The sequence below is a fragment of the Choloepus didactylus genome, chromosome 6 (assembly GCF_015220235.1).
Source record: "Choloepus didactylus isolate mChoDid1 chromosome 6, mChoDid1.pri, whole genome shotgun sequence".
In the NCBI taxonomy this organism is placed as follows: domain Eukaryota; kingdom Metazoa; phylum Chordata; class Mammalia; order Pilosa; family Megalonychidae; genus Choloepus; species Choloepus didactylus.
Window position 1 is genome coordinate 134,731,243 of NC_051312.1, and position 15,435 is coordinate 134,746,677.

The 15,435-nt window shown below is 43.3% G+C and overlaps 1 protein-coding gene across 1 annotated transcript; it reads left to right on the forward strand.

Annotated features, from left to right (window-relative positions):
• The first annotated feature begins 329 nt into the window (after positions 1-329).
• FOXR1 (forkhead box R1) lies at positions 330-10,110 on the forward strand. Its single transcript, XM_037839823.1, has 6 exons — positions 330-459; positions 7,588-7,662; positions 7,774-8,012; positions 8,260-8,486; positions 9,353-9,591; positions 10,073-10,110. Exons 1-6 carry the CDS (start codon positions 399-401, stop codon positions 10,108-10,110), a joined length of 879 nt encoding a protein of 292 aa, XP_037695751.1. The 5' UTR covers positions 330-398.
• The last annotated feature ends 5,325 nt before the right edge of the window (positions 10,111-15,435 follow it).

Consider the following 15,435-nt stretch of genomic DNA (forward strand, 5'->3'; position numbering starts at 1 on the left):
CAGAACTTCTAGAAAGTAACTATTAAGGTTATCATTGGCTCATTCTGTCTTTTAAATAAGATAAGAGCTTTGTGCAAATGTAGAGAGGGAAAAGATCTCTTCCTTTTGGACCCTCAAACTCCTCAAGCCCCAAAATGAGGAAAGGCTTCTTAAACTCTACCTGGTTACACCTAGAGAAGATTGAAAGCATCAAAGGTGGTCCCTCCACACCTGAGCTGCCTCGTAACTAATTCAATCAGAGCGGGTATATTGGAGGAAGTGCCCCGGAAGCCTCATCTTCTCAGCCTCTCGTACCCTGCAGGCTCTCTCTCCTCTCCCCAAAAGTGGACCTGAAACTCCAATGCCCCGACTTCTGGGCCAGCCTCCATGGCCAGGTCCCGGGACTGCTGGACTGGAACATGGGCAATGAGTCCTTCCTGGCTTTTACCACCAGCCACTTGTCCTTAGCGGAGCAGAACCGTGAGTACCCGGGCGGGGGGTGGGGGATGGGCGTGTCTAGGTGGCCTGGGTGGGGGTGCTCGTGGAAGCGCCCCAGTGGCCGGTCTGCGCCCCCAGCCCAAGTTCCTGCCCTCTCGCCCTCCCAGGGGCAGAACACAGAGCGAGGGTGAAGTTTCGGGACCCCAGACCCCTTTGCTGAGTTCCCGGAGCCCCCAGCCCCACCCCCCACCCACTTGCTGTTTTCAGGAGTGGCGACTGGGCTCCTGCCCGGACCGACCGCAAGCCCCCCGAGGGCAGGCGTCCTACCCGAAAGCCGCAGCCTTCCACGCTCCGCCACCCGCCAGCCCCCCAGACTCTTTAGGCCTCTCCGGGCCTTTTCTTTTCATGGCGCCATCGCCATTTAGCATTCTGTACGATTTCCTTTTTTTTTTTTTTTTAATTTAATATATCAGTTTGTTCCTGGCTGTATTTTTAGCTCTTAATACATTGCCTGACACCTAGAGGTGCTCGATATTTGCAGAGTGGGCAGATTACCATCATGGTCTTTTTTTTTTTCCCCCCTTTGGACTTCCAGCACAGACAGTTGGTACAATCACTCCTACATTCATGGTATGTTATTGTTCAGGCAAGGTCCTTGGATGAACTTTATTCATTTTTCCTTTCAATCTCCAACCCCACTTCTACTCAGCTCCCCCACTCTCTAATCTGCCCACCCTAATCCATTTAATATGTCTTTAAACATTCCTACCCTTAAACTCTTTAGCAGTTTTGTGTTATATGTGACCTTAATTTACAAGAATGATTTAATGTTTGTTGCTATATATATATATATTTAATTTAAGATTGTTTTTGAGAACTATTCACATTGCTAAATGCAGGTCTGGCTCATTACTTCTGGCTGTGTAGTGTTCTTTCTAACACATATGCCACCTTTTACATTTCAATTCTCCCACTGATGGATATCTGAATTGCCACCAACTCTGTGCGACTGTAATTCTTGAAGGGATGAAATACAGGAATGTTCATCGGCATTAAGTATTTATTGAGCACCTACAGTTTGCCAGGCACTGTTCTAGACATAATACATAGTGGAAAAAAAACAGATAAGTCTTCATGAAGCTTGCATTCTTCTGGGGGCAGACAGGTCACAATATTCCTAAGAAATGAATAGATTATATGATATATTATAAGGTGATAACTGCAGTGAGAGTAAAAAAAAAAATAAAGGAGGGCTCAGGCATGGGAGTGGGGTGGGGAAGAGGGAGTGGCCACTATAGTTTTAAATTGGGTATCCAGGTTGGGTTCCACTGGGAATATTGAAGGAGGTGAGGGAGTGAGCAAAGAGGCTATTTAGAGGAAAAGTTTTCCAGGCAGAAGGAACAGCCAGTGCAAAAGGCGAAAGGAAAGATGTGCCAGGAGTGTTGGAGGCTGAATCAAAGTAAAGAAAAGGGAGTGTTCAGCAGGAGGTGGGGCAGAGAGCAGGAAGACATTGTCTGCCACTTTCAGGGCCTTGGGGTTGACATTGAGTAAACTGAGGCAGGTGAAAAGTTTTGAGCAGTGATTGACAGGATTTCAGGCTTGCTTCATGAGCATGCAACCTGCACAGTCTCACAGGACTCCTGTTCTTGGTTTAATACTCTCTTGTCACTATCTTGAAACTTAAAATTTTTTAACTTTTTATTTTGAAATAATTTCAAACTTACAACAGTTGAAAAAAATAATACAAAGACCTTACAGAGAACTCCAAAAAGCCCCTACCCCCCAAATAACCAGATCCACCAATTTTAACATTTTGCCACCTTTGCCATGTTTATCTATTTTCTGAACATTTGAGAGGAGGTTGCCCACATCATATTCCTTGAACACATGATAATTCCATGTACATTTCCTACAAACAAGGATATTCATTCATGTAATCACCTTAAGTGCAGTTATTAAGTTCAAGAAAATTAACATTCATATCAAGCTTACAGTCTATATGCCACTTTTTTCTTTATGTCCTAATGTCCTTTTGAGCCTTTCTTCCTCCATTCTTAGGTCCCATGCAGTATCATGTATTGCATTTAACTGTCATTGTCTCTTTAGGTGCTCTTTTTTTTTTTTTTTTTTTTTTAATTGTGGAAACGTTATTCAACAAAAATCTTCCCATCCCAACCCCTCCCAAGCATACCATTCAGTGGAATTAACATTCACAATGTTGCAGTACCCTCACCACCATCCATTACTAGAACTTTCCCTCTACTCCAAACAGAAACCCTATACCATTTTGCATTAACTCCCCACTGCCCCTACCCCCATCCCTGGAAACCTGTAAGTACCTGTACTCTATTTTCTGTTTCTATGAGTTTGCATATTCTCTAATATTTTCTTTGTGGTTACCATGGGGCTTAAATTTAATATCCTCAATCTATATAACAAAACTATGTTCCCGTACCCCTCCATCCTCCAACTTGTATGCAGTTCTTGTTACAAATTACATTTTATGTCTTTGGCCTTTTAGATCCTATATGAAGTAAAAAGTGGAGTTACAGATCAAAAATACAGTAGTGTGGTATTTATATTTACCCATATCATTACTTTTACTAGAGACCTTTATTGCTTCATTTAGCTTCAATCAATTGTCTAGTGTCTTTTCAACTCAAAGAACTTTAGCATTTCATGTAGGGCCATTCTGGTGGTGACAAAGTCCCTCAGCTTTTGTTTATCTGGGTATGTCTTAATCCTTCCCACTCTTTTGAAAGACAGTTCTGCCTAATTTAGAATTCTTGGTTTAATGCTCTCTTGTCACTATTAATTTGGCAATTTTTTGCCTTCGGCACTTTAAATACGTCTTCCCACTGCCTCCTTACCTCCATGGTTTCCGATGAGAAACTGGCACTTAATCTTACTAAGACTCCCTTTATATTGCTTCTCTCTTGCAGCTTTCAGAATTCCCTCTTTATCTCTGGCATTTTACAGATTGATTAAAATACGGCATAGGGTGGGTCTATTTGGAGTTCACTGAGCATCCTGAATTGTATATTCATGATTAAGTGTTTGTCTGGGCTGCCAAGTCTGGCCCTCCTCGTCTATGGTTTCTAATGCTTTAATCTTCACCTTTGCCTGGGAAATTTGTAAAAATTTTGGAACAAGGAGTCCCTCACTTTCCTTTAGCATTGGGTGCCTCAAATTATGTAGCATGTCCTACAAAAAAGATTTGAGGATGATTGAAGTTTTTGGCTGGTCAGGGGGAAGCAAGGAGTTGCCTTGTATTGAAATGGGAGAGGCTCCTGATAGGACATGTTTAGGGAGGAAGATCAACAATTCTATTCTGGACATGCTGAGTTTGAGATACTTATTAAACATCCAAATGGAAATCCTGAGTAGACAGACAGATATTTGAATGTGGCGTTCTGATGAGAGGTGTGGACGGGAGTAGTCATTGGTATAGGTGTGGTATTTAAGGAATGGGAATAGATAGAGAAGAGAGAAAGGGCCAAGGCTGAGACCTGGGGGCATTCCAATGTAAAGAGATTGGAGAGAAGAGAGATAACCAGCAAAAAAAGACTGAGAAAATGACCATTGAGAATCAAACCCAAGAGACTGGTGTCCTGGAAATCAAGTGAAAAAAGTGTTTCAAGAAGGGAATGACCCATCAGCAGAATGCTATTGAGAGATCAATTAAGATATTGACCAAAAATGACCACTGGATTTAGCAATGCGAGGTCATTAGAGACTTTTGACAAGAATGGTTTTGGTGGAGTGGTAGAGATGAAAGCCTGACTATAGTGGGTTTAAGAAAGAATGGAAGCAGGGAAAGTGGAGACAGAAAGGAGAGGCAATTCTTTCAAGGAGTTTTGCCTCAAAGGGAAGCAAAAATGTGGCACAGAAAGTGGGGCAAAAGAAGTTTTTGTTTTTTAATAAGATGGAAGAATTAACAGCAAGTTGGAATGCTGATGAGAATGATACAATAGAGACAAAATAAATTAATGACATGAGAAAAAGAGAGAAGGATTATTGGAACACTGTCCTTGAGAAGGTATGCGGGGATCTGAAACCAAGAGAGAAGCTTTGGATAGAAGCACGGGATAGAAGCAAATAATTATGAATCATACCAAGTGGGAGGGTATATGGGCACAAACATTGGTAGGTATGTAGAGGAGGTTCAAGGGATCAGCAGAAGTTCTGATCGCTTCTGTATTTTCAATGAAATCAGAAGGTCAACAGCTGAGTGAAGATGGGAATGAAATAGTGGCAGTCTGATGAAAAAGGAGACAATATAAAACTGTCCTCTAGGAGAGTAGAAGGATGATTGGAGTAGATGAGAAATGCAGCATGACTGACAGGCAGCGTTGAAACCCCACTTGAGCCTCATGGTCTTGAATGTAAAGTGGGACCAGTCAGTAGGATTGTATATTTTTCTCAAGCCAAGTTCAACTGCAGGGGCTGGGGTGGAGTCCACAGAGTTCCTTTAATCAGGGTTGTGGTTTGACCAAGCAAGTATTCCAAAGCCAGAGGGGGTCAAGGGAATTGAGGTTGCCTGTGAGGGAGTGAGCTTAATGATTGACCTTGGGGTTTCAACCTAATTAAACAAGAGAGGACATCAAGGAATTGAGAGCAGTGAAAGGGTGAAATGATCAGTGGATTGGAGATCTCTGTGGGATCAAAAGATAGTTGGGGTTGAGAGGGAGTGAGTTGCAAAGAGAGGAGGTGGGACATTTTTTGTGGTGCATAAAATGAGGTTATGGAGAATTTGCAGTTATTGCAATATGAGAGGAACTGTCTAAAGTAGGGTGGAAGGCAAGATCTTTGGAGAAGAGTTCAAGGAACTCGAGAGGCCAGAGATTTAAGGCCTTCGTGTTGGAGAGAATAGTCATGATCCAGGAGCTCAACTCTAAATGAAGAGGAGTGGTCAAGGATTCAGCAGATGACAGAAACAATGGGGATTATTACCAGTTCCTGTGTTAACCTGAATATACACACTTAGGAATAGACAGTAAAGTATAGTAAATGGAAGTTCTGCCTGATTGCTGTTTACCATGGCTGTATCAGTTGATACTCAGAACTGTAGTGTAATAAGGGGTTCTATTCTCTGCATCTTTGCCAATACTTGGTATTACCTATTTCTATAATTCTTGTCACTGTGATTAATGTAAAGTGTTCTCTCATTTTATTTTTTTCTGATTACTAGTAAGGCTGAGCATCTTATTCACCATTCAGGTACCCCTTCCCTCTTGTGATTGCCTATTCATATCTTTTGTCCATTTTTTATAGATTTGTGTTGGTCTTTTAATTATTGATTTGTAGGAGTTCTCTATGCATTAGAGAACTGAGAACTTTATATATGAGTTGAAATATTTTTTCTGGTTTATTTTATTGTCTATTGTTTTTTGTTTTGTTTTTTTTTTTAGCTTATGGTGGTTTTTGCCATGCAGAACCTTTTAATTTTTATTAGAATGCCAGCATAAAATTTATAGATTAATTTGGGGAAAACTGGCATTGTTACAATATATGTGTATTAGATCTATTTATTCAGGTCTTTATGCACTTAAATGCAGACTACATTTTTCCCACAAAGGTCTAGTCCATTCTTTGATGGATTAACTCAATTATAAATTGACTTTATAATTATATAATTATAGAATTAACTTTATAATTTCAATTGCTATGAAAATATTTCCAGTTTGTTACTGTTGGTATATGGAATGAAAAGAAAAAGAGGGTAAACAGACAGTATTGATTAATTTATTGCTCTTACATATCCAGCAAACTTGCTAGACTCATAATAATTTGTATGTCAATTTTGTATGGTTTTCTGTTAATCATTTTTTTCCAGCACATGATAGTTTTGCCTTTTCCTTTCCAACATTATATCTCATTACTTTTTCCTTTTTTTCAGCACTATGTTGCACATTAACAATGTAAGGGGCATCCTTTCTAATTTCTGAGCTCTCCAATAAGTATATCATTTTCCAACAAAAACCTAGATTCGTGTGATCAATATGTCAGCAATCATGGGGATGGTAAGGGAACAAAAATGGTTCCCCCTCACCCCAAGGAGCCAGTGTAGTGCAGAGCAGTTAGCTCTAATTTACACTTGATTTACTCTTAACCCACCATGCATTCATTCATCCAATAAGTTGAACTTCTACCACGTGCCAGGCACTGGGGATGCAGCAATGAACAAGTCAGACCTAGAGATAGACTCTAATCAAGTAATTACCAAAAAAAAACAACAACTGTGCTTTGGGAGTGTTTGGCCAGGTGATCAGAGAAGGCCTACTTTAGAAAGTGATGTTTAAAGAGAGAGCTGATGGGTAAGGTGCAATTAATTGGGTAAGCAGGAAAAGGGAAGAGAGTTGCTGGCTTGGGAGGGCCTAGGATCTAGAGCCTGGGAGGAATGACTCAACCCTGAAGAGGAGCCAGAACCCTATAGACCATCTCAAGGAATTTTCCATTTGGCCCAAGGACAATGGGAAGCCATCAAAAGGTTTTAACACAGAGGGAGTTGCATGATGGGATTAACATTTAGGGAGATCACTCAAACTAATACAATGAATGAAAAGAAAAAGAGGGTAAACAGACCATTTAGAAGGTTATGGCTTGGACCAGGACTGTAGTACTTGGTGATTAATTGGTTGTCTGTAGGGGAAAGAGAAGAGGCAAGAATGATTTCCAAGTTTCCGACCTCAACAACTGCTTGGATGGTGGTGCCATTTGCTGAGATGGGGAATACAGGAGGAAGAGCCAGTTTTGCAAGGAAGATGCAATCTGGCTTTAGAAATGTTGAGTTTGAGGTGCCTGTGAGATAGCCAAGTAAAGACATACAATAGGCAGCTCTATTTAAGGGCTAGTGGAGAAGTCAGAGCTAGACATACAAATTTGGGAGCCAGAAGTTTATAGATGGTGAAGCCATAGGCATGCATGAGGTCACTCAGAGATGGTATATGTGGAGTAATGAGAGGAATGGACAGGACAGATACCAACATTTTTGGGTGGGGTGAGGTGAAGGAGCCTGAGAAGGTCAGGAAGGTAAAGGGAAAACCAGTAGAATAGGGTGTCATAACTCCCCAGGCAGTACCCACTGCCATCTCCCAGTGAAGCTTCAAGGCCGCAATGGACATCCTTGCACGTTTTGACCCTCTTGCCCTGTCTCTCTCTTTCCGCCAGTTGCCAGATACAGACTCCGAGTAGTTCAGCCTCCAAAACTGCCTCTGGAGAAGAAACTCAATCCTGACAAAGATGGTGCGTAGAGAGGGGAGTGAGTTCTCTGACATGGCTCTGTGGTCTGGGCTGCAAACCAGGAACATCCAAAGCCAGTGAGGTGTGGCAACCATCTCCTGATTGTCTGCGCAGGTCCTGACATCGAGCCCAACCTATGGATGTGGGTCAACGCCAATGTCGTGTACCCCCCTGGAAAGCTGGAGGCCCCGAGGAGGAAAGCTCCGACAAGCACACTCCACTCCGCTCAGCCACCCCTAAAAGAGGAAGATCCCAGCTGCTCCAAGATCACAGTGGCGGAGTCACTGCCACCTTCCTCCCGCAAGCAGTACCTCCCACAGAAGCGGTTTGCCTCTTCCCCAAGAGACTGGGAGGTAGGGATTTCTGGGGTTATGGCCCAGGCTTGGGCCGTGGGTAGGGTGGGCCTAGGGATGCCTCGGAGTTCTTTTGCCTTAGGAATCACAAAGGGTTGATGGGTTCAGAAATTACCTGCGTCCTTGGGTTGGGGAGACGTCCACGTGGTGGTCCCAGGCCAGTGCCCCTTCCTACCACTGGACCCCTGGAGTAGAGGCCGTGGAGTCAGGACCAGTTCCTACTCTGCTCCTCCAGCTCCCAGAAGAGGAGGAGGAGGAGGAGGAGGCTGAGGACCAGGATGACAGCTCCTCTGTGGCTCTCCCATCCCCTCACAAAAAGGCCCCCCTCCAGAGTCGGAGGCTCCGGCAAGCCAACAGCCAGGAGGGGAGGCTCTGGCCCCGGCCCCCCCTCAATTACTTCCACCTAATTGCCCTGGCATTAAGAAACAGTCCCCCCTGTGGCCTCAACGTGCAACAGATCTACACTTTCACTCGGTATGTGCCGCGGGGGGCCCCTGTGGAAAAGGGGAAGGGCGGGAGCCAGGGACCTGGGTCTGGGGCCTTCCACTCTGCCCCAGGCCTGGGCTGCTGCCTCAGTTTCCCCATCTGGGTCTGAGGATGAGTCCTTTCCCAGTCACTGGATCTGGGTTGCCCCTGAATGTATGTCTACATATGCAGGAAGCTGTCCACCCCCACCCCACGTCTCCCCACATCCCCTCTCACAGTAAAAAGACTCTGAACTTTTTATAATTTAGTCTTCCTTTAAAACATAAATTCACCTGGGCCAGGTAACAGTTCCTCCCCTCCTCTCAGGATTATCCAGTGTAAAATCTGGTTTTCCCACATGCTTATCCTGGACTCTCTGTACTGCCTGGCACAGCTCCCTGTACCCCCAGGGGCCGAGGTCAGGGGAGCCCGGGGAGAAGGGCTTGACAGTTTGCTTTGGGAGGCACATACATGTGGGCACGAGGGAATGTTTCGGGCCCTTTCCCAGTACCAGGAGGAGAGCCTAGCTGAAAATGTCTTCTGTAGCATCTCCAGAACCTGGACTGCCATAGTAATCCTCAAGTGGTGCCCTCCCTGACCACTCATACAGGGTTTGGTTGGCCTGATTCTGCTTTGTGAAGGCTGCCAGTCAAAGTCCTGCGCCTCAGAGTAAAGGAGGAAAATGAGCCTTGCCATGAGCTGGGCATGGGGCCACGGATGGGCCTAGAAAAGGAGGGTTAGCACAGGCATTGCCCCAGGAGGAGGTCTTGCCCCGTGTTCAGTCAGCAGGGAGCGGCCCCAGGCCAGCTTGCCATTAGGTTAGAGCATCCCTGGAAGAAACCATGCCTTGCCTTACCTTTCTTTCCTGTCCCCAGGCAGCATTTCCCCTTCTTCCAGACAGCTCCAGAAGGCTGGAAGAATACCGTCCGCCACAACCTGTGCTTCCGCGATAGCTTTGAGAAGGTGCCTGCGAGCGTGCAGGCCGGGGCCATCACGCGGCCTCGATCCTGCCTCTGGAAGCTGACCGAGGAAGGGCACCGGCGCTTTGCGGAGGAGGCCCGCGCCTTGGCCTCCACTCGGCTGGAGAGTATCCAACAGTGTATGAGCCAGCCAGGTGTGACGCCCCGTCAGGCCTCAGGCCGAGGGGAGCGGACTCGGGGGCCCTGACCCAATGCCGAGTGTGCAAGGAGGGAGCCCGGGTCACACCATGGGGGGCATCTTCGCTGGAAGCCTTTGGTTGGGGAAAGGAGGGCAGTCTGCGGCCCTGGAGTGGTGCCTGCCTGAGGTGAGACCTCCCCCACCGACATGGGAGCTGAGGAACAGGGAGTTGGGGAAACCACTAAGATGCTACTGGCCCTCCTCACAGCCCCAGCAGCCTAGGGAAGTGGTGACCATACAACACGGGAGGCGTGGTAATAGAGCTCATGTGCAAAAGGGGGCTTTCTCTTTCCCTGGAGCAGTTCAGGGAGACTTCAGAGAAGAGGTGGCCTTGAGAGAAAAGGTGAAGTAGATTTGCCTGCTGTGAGAGAGCATTCCAGGCTTAGGGTCAGCAGGTGCAAAGGGCAGGTTCCTTAGACTCTCTTCTTTTCTTACAGATATGATGCCCCTCCTCTTTGAACTTGAACCCTTTTAACCCCAAGAGGCAAGAGTCAGCCCATGCCTTATTAAAGTCCCTGTGAGCAGGCTTCTGTGTGTGCACGTGTGTGGTCTCTGAGCATGGGGGTAGGGGTGGAAGTCAGCTCCTGGATAAAAATGGGATGCTCCCAGAGGCAACAGGGCAACTCAACTTTTCTCAGGATCTAGGGGCAGTACCCATTTTTCTGGATCACAAGGATGATCTCGGGAGATACTCAGTTGTAGCAGCCAGCCCTGCCAAAGGTCCAAGGCTACATCATCCCCACTTTCTACTGACATTTGTTAAGCAGCTACTATATGACAAGCTCCAAAGGCAATACAGACCCTGCCCTCTGGATCTAGGGACAATTTCTGGACTGTGACTAGTTCTGTAATAGCGGTAAGGACATGCTAAGGGAACATGGAAAGGAGAATTTAACTCTTTGAGGCCTGAAAAGACTTTAGGAAAAAGCTGCCTTTTTGTCTGCAATTGAAAGCTAATTTAATTTTTCACTTTTAACAACTGAAAATTTCAAAACACATGCAAAGGAGACAATAGTGTAATGAACCCCCACATTTCTGTCATCAGCTTCCTCCACTCCTGGGCATCTTTGTTTCATTCATACCCACACCCATTCCCCTTCCCTGGATTTTTTTTTTTTTCCTAGTATCATTTCTTTTCTAAAAGATAAGGACTCTTATTTTAATGATATCATTGTCACCTCTGAAAAAATTAATATATTTTCCCAAGTTTCTCTTTTTTTTAATACTTTGTTTCAGAATCCGATAAGGCCCCATATATTGCATTCACTTGATATGCTTCTTATGTCTCTTCTAAAATCTATAGTCTCCCCCTTCATTTTTTTTTACCTTGCAATTTATTTGTTGAAGAAACCGGGTCTTTTGTCATACAGTTTCCCACACACTGGATTTTGCTGATTACATCCCCATGGTGGTCTTTTAACCTGTTCCTCTGTCCAGAGTACGTACTCTAAATTGGTAGTTAGAACTAGAAGCTTTATTAGATTTAGGTGTGGTACACTGCTACTAGGAGGCACACAATGTCTGGTTTTGCTGTTAGCAGCTGCTGATCATTGCCTTGATCCATTACTTAAGAATTTAAAAATGGTGATACTGTAATCCTAGCCTTTCTCACTTAATAGCAGAAATATTTCTATAGGAAAATCTTTCTCTGATCAATTTGCTTACCCTGAAGTGTAGTTTGTATAAGAAACGCAAGAGAAATGCTCTACTCTTTCCCTTTATTTACTAGTTTTAAAAACAAGGAGTTGGCTTCTTAGCAGTGAGGAGGTGGCTTTTGAGTTGACTCCTAAAAGACGTTAGGAGGAAGCAGGTGCCTAAGAGAGGTAGGGTACCTGCAGGTAAACACAAGATGGGAAGCAGAGAGAAGTGGGAGAGGCAGGAACTGAGGCTACACTGGGAAAGCAGAGCAAAACCACCTATCAGCAATGAAGAGAAAATGAGGGCTCTTAACAGGTGAATGACACAATCATCTGTTTTAGATGAGAAAGAACATGCAGCTGTATTGTGGATGATGCACAGGAAAGGGGTGAGGCTGGAAACCTAGAACTAATTAGGGGGTGTTGGAATTATCTGGGAGAAAGGTCTCCTCTAAGGCAGGCCTAATTAGAATAGAGAGGAGAGTGATTCCAAAGATTTAAGAGGTAGAATCTGCCCATTAGGATATGCAGAGAAGGGAGGAATCTAGGCTGATCTCTGGCTTGGGTACTTGTTTTAGTTTTCTAGGCTGCTGGAGCAAATACTATGCAGTGGTTCAGCTTAAACAATGGAAATTTTTTTGCTCATGGTTTTGAGATTAAGGGAAAGTCCAAATCAGGGTATCATCAAGGTGATGCTTTCTCCCCCAAAGACTGGCATTCTGGGGCTGGCTGATGGTGACCCTTTGTCCTTAGTTTGTCACATGGCAATGCACTTGGCAGCTTCTCCTGGGTTCCACTGAATTTCAGCTTCTTGCTTCCTGTGGCTTTTTCTCTCTCTGTCTGAATTTAATTCTGCTTATAAAGGGAGCGTCTAGTAATAGATTAAGACTCATCCTGATTGAGGTGGGCCACACCACCTTAACTGAAGTAACCTCATTTCATCAAAAAGTCTTACTGACAATGGGTTCACATCCACAGGAATGGATTAAGTTTAAGAACATGTTTTTCTGGGGTACATATAATTCCAAACCACCACAGTAGAAAAGGATGTATAATGTTAATTTGGAACACGATGAATTTGAGAGTCCTATACACCATCACATATTATGTGTTGGGATAAATGATGGTAGTTGAAGCTACAGGAAATCAACTGGGGAGAAAGACAAGAAGCCTGGGGAAATCATCATTTCTGGGGCAGATGAAGAAAGGACAAACCCTCAAAGGAGGCCAAGAGGATCTGTAAGAGACATGAGGATGGAATTTCTTAAAGGAGTAGTCCAGCTTAAGGTTCATTTCCCCTATTTAACCATTGTCAACATTTAATCTCATCTCTAGTAGGCTGGGTCAAATTGAATTTTGCTCAATTCTTGTAGGCTTAATAGGTGTGGAAAAGGACAATAAGCCTTTGGGGGTGAGAGGTGCTGGACCCTACTTCCTCATTCTGGAAGAAGCTACTTATTTTAAAGAATAAATACTAGGAATAAATGCATTAACCAAGGATGTAAAGGACTTGTATGTGGAAAGCTATCAACATTAAGGAAAGAAATTAAAGAAGACCTAAATAATGGGACAACATCTGTATTCATAGATTGGAAGAGTAAGTATTGTTAAGATGTCAGTTCTACCCAAAGTGATTTACAGATTTAATCCCAATGTAAATCCCAACAGCCTTCTTTGCAGAAATGAAAGTCAGTTATCAAATTGAAATGGAAGGGAAGGGTAAGGGTCCCCAAATAGCCAAAACCATCATGAAAACAAAGAATAAATTTGGAGGAGTCACACTTCTCAACTTTAAAACTTATTAAAATATACCACCACAAATGGACATTGGCACACCAGTGTTCACAGAGGCGTTATTCACAATTGTCAAAAGATGGAAACGACCCAAGAGTCCATCAACTGACGAACGGATGAACAAAATGTGGTATATACATATGATGGAATATTATTCAGCTGTAAGAAGGAATGAAGTCCTGAGGTATATGACAACATGGATGAACCTTGAGGACATTATGTTTAGTGAAATAAGCCACTCAAATATTTTATGATCTCACTAATATGAACTAAATATAAGAAGAAAACTCATGGAGCTTATATCTAGAATATAGGTTACCAGAAGATAGAATGAGGGGAGAAAATGGGGAACTGATGATTAATTTGTGCAGAAATTATGTTCAAAATGGATAGAGGTGATGGTAGCACGTTATTGTGCCTGTAATTAATAGCACTGAATTGTATGTGTGATTGTGGTTGAAACAGGAAGTTTAGGGTCATGTACACCACCAGAAGGAAAGTTAGAGGATGAACCAAGGGGCTGTACAACACAGTGAACCTCTTGTGGAGGATGAAGGTGGTTAATAGTACAAATACAAGAATGTTCTTCCATGAACTAGAACAAATGTATGTCACTATTACAAGGTGTTAATAATAGGGTGGTAAATGGGGAAAAATATTCCTAAAGCAAACTATGGACTAAAGTTAACAGTAATATTTTAGTGTTCTTCCATCAGTTGTAACAAAGGCGCCACATCAGTGCTAAGTGTCAGTAATAGGGTGGTATAAGGGGAATGGGGTTTTTCTTTTTAGAATTATGAAAATGTTCTAAAACTGATTGTGATGCTGAAGGAGTAACTCTATGATTAAAGAGACCCAGTGACTGTACACTTTGGATGGATTATATGGTGTGTGAATAAAACTTTTTAAAAAAGTGCTACTGTAATCAAAACAGTGTGGTACTCCTACAAGGACAGACATATAGAACAAGGGAACAGAATTGAGAATTCAGAAATTAACCCTCACAGCTAGGGCCAATTGATTTTTTAATGCAATTTTATTGAGATATATTCACACACCATACAGTCACCCAAAGTATACAATCAGTTGTTCACAGTATCATCACACAGTGTTGCATTCATCACCACAATCAATTTTTTGTTCATTTTCATTACTCCAAAAAATAAGAATAAGAATAAAAATAAAAATGAAAAAAGAACACCCAAAACATCTCATACTCCCCCCCAATTATTTATTTATGTTTTGTCCCCCTTTTTTCTACACATTTGTCCATACACTGGATAAAGGGAGCGTAAGCCACAAGGTTTTCACAATGACATGGTCACACCATATAAGCTACCTTGTACAACCGTCTTCAAGAATCAAGGATACTGGATTGCAGTTCAACAGTTTCAGGTATTTCCTTCTAGTGACTCTAGTACACTAAAAACTAAAAAGCGACATCTAAGTAATGCATAAGAATAACCTCCAAATGACATCTTGACTCCATTTGATATTTCTCAGCCACTGAAACATTATTTTGTTTAATTTTTCTTCCCCCTTTTGGTCAGGAAGTCTTTCTCAATCCCACGATGCTGGGTCCAGGCTTATTCCCAGGAGTCATGTCCCACGTTGCCAGGGAGATTTATACCCTTGGAAGTCATGTCCCATGTAGGGGGGAGGGCAATGAGTTTACCTGCTGAGTGGGCTTAGAGAGAGAGAGACAGGCCACATCTGAGCAACAAAAGAGGTTCTCTGTGGGTGAATCTTAGGCACCATTATTTAAGTAGTACGCATAGCCTCTCCTTTTGCAGTAACAAGCTTCATAAGGGCAGGCCCAAGATCGAGGACTTGGCCTACTACAATGGTATTCTCCAATGCCTGCAAGAATATCAGGAATTTCCCAGGTGGGGAAGTTTAATGTTTCCACACTTTTCCCCTCAAGGGGGCTTTGCAAATACTTTTAAATTCTTTGCCCAAATTACTCTGGGATGTATCAGGGCTTCATGCTAACCTGTACAAATGAACCAGATCTTACCCCTTATTCAAGGTTTCATGTAATTATGGTGTTTGAATAAACTGACCATACAAGTTAAATTATATAGCATGCTACAGAAAGTATAGATTTTTGCAACCAAATAAACATCTCTTCCTTTGTTCTCACACAGAAGTTGAGCTTTTAAAACACAGTCAATATCATCCTTTTCCCTTTAGTCTGGTTTACCTTAGTTCTAATCAAGTCCATTTCATTCATATCTCTAATTTAAGTCTGATCTCTTTTTCAGCTTTTTTAACATTTGCTGTATGGGGTAATGCGGACATTCATAGCTACCAAACTCTGGCTCTGAGTCTCAGGTATCACACAGATACCTGAATTTACAGGGACCGAC

Bases quoted from the DNA above. Each gene is read 5' to 3' on its own strand.
- FOXR1 (XM_037839823.1), top strand. From the start codon at position 399: ATGGGCAATGAGTCCTTCCTGGCTTTTACCACCAGCCACTTGTCCTTA. The intron at 460-7,587 runs GTGAGTACCCGG...TCTTTCCGCCAG, and splicing joins GTCCTTAGCGGAGCAGAACC to TTGCCAGATACAGACTCCGA. The intron at 7,663-7,773 runs GTGCGTAGAGAG...TTGTCTGCGCAG, and splicing joins ACTCAATCCTGACAAAGATG to GTCCTGACATCGAGCCCAAC.